Raw genomic sequence first — 4,818 nt, forward strand, 5'->3', positions numbered from 1 at the left:
GGCTGAATCGAGTCACAGACAGACAGACGGACAGACATATAGACAGACCAAAATTTCTGGGTTTAAGTAGCCCAAGAAAGACTATCGTCTTTAGAAAGTAATTGTGGCCATCTACACTTTGCAAGCCGCACCGCAGCAGAACGACGTAAAGCCACGCCCAACTACGCCGCTGTGACCACCACCGGCATTCCACTGCCGAGCCGTTCGTCACGGGCGGCTCTGTTAGCTGAAGCGACAGTGGTGCCATACAACTGCCGCCCGGTCGCTATGGTGGTTACTGGCGGGTGTACGATTTGTGGTATGTACGACTAGATGGTCGCATGACCTGGGATGCAAAGCTCGCATCTGCGAGTAAAACGCTGCAAACACCTTAATTAATACAGCTATTTTATTCTGTTCCATGCTCTCGGAAACGACAGAAAGGTGGTAATGGATAAAATGGCACAGATTAAGTTACAAGCAGATGATAACTCAAGTATGATCCCCACCCACGCCAAAAAAACCCGAAAAGCAGACGTTCGTGCACAGGAGTGAATTCTTCTGTATGGGCGTGTTCTGTAAGGCTACATCAGACGTGATAAAGAAAATCACAAAAGAGGTATGCACTCAAGGTGGAGTTCAAGTCACCGTTGAGTTCGACACGGAGTTCTATTGAGCAGTAAATGAGAAATCCGGCGATTTCGGCAGGTTTTTTGAAAGCAAGAAGTAGTGAATAGCGTTAGGTGCGCGACGACCCAAAAGGAGCCCGGAGGAGCACCGTTCGGTCAGTAGTGTCCGTAGCCGCTCCCTCCTCTGCCGCCGTAGTGGCCGCCGTACGACTTGCCGACGTGGTGCCGGGCACCCCACTTGAAGTTTCCGTCGTAGTCTGTCCGCACGTATGTGTGCACGGGTCCAACTACGCCGTAGCCTCCCCTGCGCACCCGTCGGTGTGGTTGCGAGCTTTCGACCGCCATACCTGCACAGGGGGAAAAGAGCGCAGAGACTAAATGCAAGTTTGGTGCCGGCCGGGGTGACAGCACAAAGCGTCAGTCGAGCAGTCCTCGGCGAATGCCCAGTGTGGGGACGTGGAACGCCGTCGACAAGGCGGACGGCCGGATCTGCTTTTGATACTGCAGTGTCACGCCTGGACTATCCCACGCCTCCTGGCCTTTCCCGAGGCGCTCGGGTATTTTTGAATCGTGCGCCCTCGGCGTACGCTTATGCGGATGACGTCGCTGCTCGACGGAGACGCAACAACTAGCCCGTGAGGACAGAGCAGAATGACACTGTTGACGACAGGACCACAGGTACACCGTCGCGGCAGCTTCAGTGTTTCGCCTGCGGAAGACGCCGCGGCAATTCCTCATATCGTGGTGGATTGCGATGGACTTGAAGAGTTACCAGCCAAAAGGGGCCCATTCATTCGCAGAGTGGATTCGTTGGGTGCGCTAAGGCGCTTCGCATGCGAAGCCGCCAGCGTGGGTCAGTATTAACCCCTTGTGGCCCAGAGCCTCACGTCTGTCCGTCCGTCTGTGCAGCAGTAAACGCACTCCTCCACCTGTGTGTGTGAATTCAACCATCGTGTTTTCCGTTGGAGGCATGCACTCTACCGCTGCATCGCGTGTGCGCTATGCTGCTTCCGTGCAGCTACCAAGGGGCAGATTCGTGGCTTCTCTACGCCGGGGTCTTCCGACTGCTCACAAACCCACTCGAAGAGACTGGCCAGCGACACTGGCGGCCGCAGCTGGCCTCGGAAGCTCACGGCCGGTTCACCAACCGCCGTTTGGCTGAGGCGGCCTCTCCCGCTCAGCAAAATTGGCCACAGCCGCCATAAGCGGCTTACCGCCGGTCAACCAATGGCTGTAATGCTTTCGCATTCAAAGCATGGAAGCCGACTTAAGATCCCCAGTATTATTTTGCTATAAACCTGCTGCACAACACATCACACATACGTGGTGGGGGTGGCGTCGGCAGCGACTGACATTAAATGGACAGTGCAAAACTTAATTCAACTTCTTCCTAAATCTTAAATGCCTCGAGAACGTACTCAACAAACACATCCAGTACTTAGAATGGGGGGGGGGGGGGGGGCACAAACTACCCCAGCCGAAAATCGCTGCTCTATGTCAATCAGAAAGCTTTGAGACTTGCTCCAAATATTTTTTTCTCTTTTTCTCGGTCTCGGCGTTCTTCGAGCGCTCGAACAACGTCATTATAACGGTGTAGCGGCTATTGGCTGGCTTTCCTTCAGTTGCAGCTATGAACGCATTCGGTAGGTACTTTTAAAGACTGCGCCATCTCCACTAACGTGAAACCTGAGGGGGGCGAAGCATGCAGTGTATAAGTGTATTCTTGGCGCTTTTTGCACACGAAGTTGAAACCGTTGTGGGCAGAGGTATACAGCTTTGCTCGAAGCACGAAGCGTTCTAGCCTGAGCCGCTGGAAAACAAGTGTCCAGATGGGGGTTTTTTTTAACGTGTTTTTGCCCGCGGGGATGAAACGTTCTAGCGCGAGGCGTTGCAAAACGAGCGTCCCGGTGTTTTGGTAGTGTGACTACATGAAACAACAACAACGGCAGGAGGCGCCGACCGCCCGATCCCCTAAGGGGCTTTGCCCCTAAAAACCTCCACAAAAGCAAAGCATTTCTGAAATGGGCGGCGGGTCTGCTGCGACGAGGAGTAAATCACGCAGTGCCGGTCCGTGCTCCTGATAACGATAGCTTCCACAATGCTTGCAGACGCGAAACGAAGGGTGCCAAAGCATTTATCGAAAGTGCTGTAGAGTCCCTTTAAAAGACTGGCACAACGGCATTCCCTCTCCAAGTCCCACAAGTAAAGCGTGGGATCACGCCTACTCCCAGCCAATCACAGGCTCCCTCTCTCTGGAGATGGAAAGGGGGTTATATCGCTCCGCGCGAACAGTTTCTCGCCAGTTTTTCAACAAAAAATCCCGGAAAAGGTAGGCTTGTTGAGGCTTGAACCGGTAGGAAAGCGCTGAACACCGCAACGCTATCCGTACGGACTCTAAAGTCCGAACAGCAAGGCCGCGGCAGCGTTATAAGCGAACCACCAGACGGCGGGTTAGGCAGCCAAGCCCAACGAGCGCACGGTACAAAACACGACGGACAGTTGAAACTAGTGCAAGAAACAAAACACGATTTTCTTTTTGTAATCTGCAATTTAGTATGCTTGTCAGTCAATCAGCCTAACAAAAATTGGAAGGACTAGTTCCCTCCCAGCGCGTAAACACGGCGGGGCTGTTCGTTCAAGGCGGCTTTGCTGCGCTGACAGAAGGGTGTGGTAGCGGCGACCTCCTCCTGTCATTTGCGCTAAAACTGCGACTGATTGTCAGCCATGACACCTGCTGAGCTAAAACTTCCCACGCTTATGTCGTCATGTCCGCAGTCCAGCGTCACACAGCTTGCTTCAGGATCGTTGCGATAACAGATGAGTTACATTTTCTGTAACCATACTCCTCCCGTGGAAGCGAGGGTATTAGCAGTAGTAAGGAATTGTCAATTACTTAAAAAATAAGTGGTCATCTGATTATGACAAGCGAACAAAATTCGGCGCAATGATGGCGACCAGTTGCAGAATAATTTCTTCCTAGATATCTAGATTAAGCGGAGGGCTATGGAGCGTTGGCGAGATCCGCTGCAAAGCGTTTCCCGCCGGACGCGATCGACCATCGGGGCATAGGCATACAGCTTCGCTGCAATTAAAGACACGCCCACAGCCGTCAAAAAGGAGGGGCGGAGGAGAAAGGGCCGTACGCTGTGCAGGCGGCGGCTATATACCAGCAGGGGCGGAGCGCCTCCTCCGCAGAACCACCGTGGGACCCATGATGGTGTCCGGCGAGGCATACACGGGTCGCAGCGCTGTGCCGTCATAACCGTCGCCGTAACCTCCTTCGCCACCGCCACCGACGAAGCCTCCGTCGTCGCCTCCGCCATAGCCGCCGCCAAAGCCACCGCCGCCGCCATCTCCGCCCTCGAAGCCGCCATATCCACCGTCGCCGCCTTCGTCGTAGCCGCCATCTTGGGCCCAGACCAGTACCAGTGCAAGGCTCAGTAGAACAGCGATCTGCACGCAAGAGGCTCCATGCTTACGAGACTGTTGATGTAATTCGGGCGTACATGAAATAGAAAGACATGAAGTGAAAGTCAAGACGCACGGTGCAACCAGAGCGGTAATTCAGCTGCTGAACAGACAACGAAACCCATAAAAGGCCACAAACGAGGGGCGAACCTGAACAGCGAACCGGAACAGACTGCTTTCCCCTCGAGCTAGCTTTCCTGCTCTATAAGCGTTATCTTCTTCCAGATTGTGCAGACATCACCGCGGCTCGAGTTGCCTACGCCCCGTCCTAAGTCAGGGCTGTGACAACCTGCTACCCTTGAGTGCCTCGTGGCAGGAGCTCACAGGCAGCAACACTGCGTGCGCGCTTACCCTGCACAGCGTCGCCATTTTGAGTCCTTGTGGAGCGGTTCGCGTCAAGCTATGCACTGCACGCTGTCAGCGAGGAGCTTATATATATACACAGGCAGGGGGACCCTCATTCAGCGCACCAAGCGCCGAGTGGCACCCGCCGCTTGCGTAGCCAACTTTTTTGCGCTTTCTTTTTCCTTTGCCGCTGAAGTCGCAGACCCATCGGGTCCCCGCACCGAGTTCGTTAAGGATTCGGTCGCTTTTCGGGGGCCTTTCGCGCTTCCTGCTTTTGGGCCACGCGCGGCGGGGAGAGGAAAACAAAGGCTTTTCCTCACTCCCGCTCTCCGGCACGCCGAAGAGAAAAAGAGTTCCGCACTGCTGCGGAGGAGGCGTGCGTTTCCTCGATGCGACA

At 54.5% G+C, this 4,818-nt stretch overlaps 1 protein-coding gene across 1 annotated transcript; it reads right to left on the reverse strand.

Annotated features, from left to right (window-relative positions):
- Positions 1–401: 401 nt before the first annotated feature.
- LOC144151781 (uncharacterized) lies at positions 402–4,599 on the reverse strand. Its single transcript, XM_077682917.1, has 3 exons — positions 4,428–4,599; positions 3,776–4,061; positions 402–955 (listed from the first exon to the last, which is right to left on the reverse strand). The coding sequence occupies exons 1-3, from the start codon at positions 4,443–4,445 to the stop codon at positions 765–767; spliced, it is 495 nt and encodes a 164-aa protein (XP_077539043.1). The 5' UTR covers positions 4,446–4,599; the 3' UTR covers positions 402–764.
- Between the last annotated feature and the right edge of the window lie 219 nt (positions 4,600–4,818).

The sequence above is a fragment of the Haemaphysalis longicornis genome, unplaced genomic scaffold (assembly GCF_048455015.1).
Source record: "Haemaphysalis longicornis isolate Haplotype H1 unplaced genomic scaffold, Haemaphysalis longicornis Haplotype H1 scaffold_9, whole genome shotgun sequence".
NCBI lineage: Eukaryota > Metazoa > Arthropoda > Arachnida > Ixodida > Ixodidae > Haemaphysalis > Haemaphysalis longicornis.

Excerpts from the sequence above, each read along its gene's own strand:
- LOC144151781 (XM_077682917.1), bottom strand. Across the intron at positions 956-3,775 it reads GAGGCGCTCCGCCCCTGCTG|GTATGGCGGTCGAAAGCTCG; the intron begins GTATATAGCCGC and ends CCCCCTGTGCAG.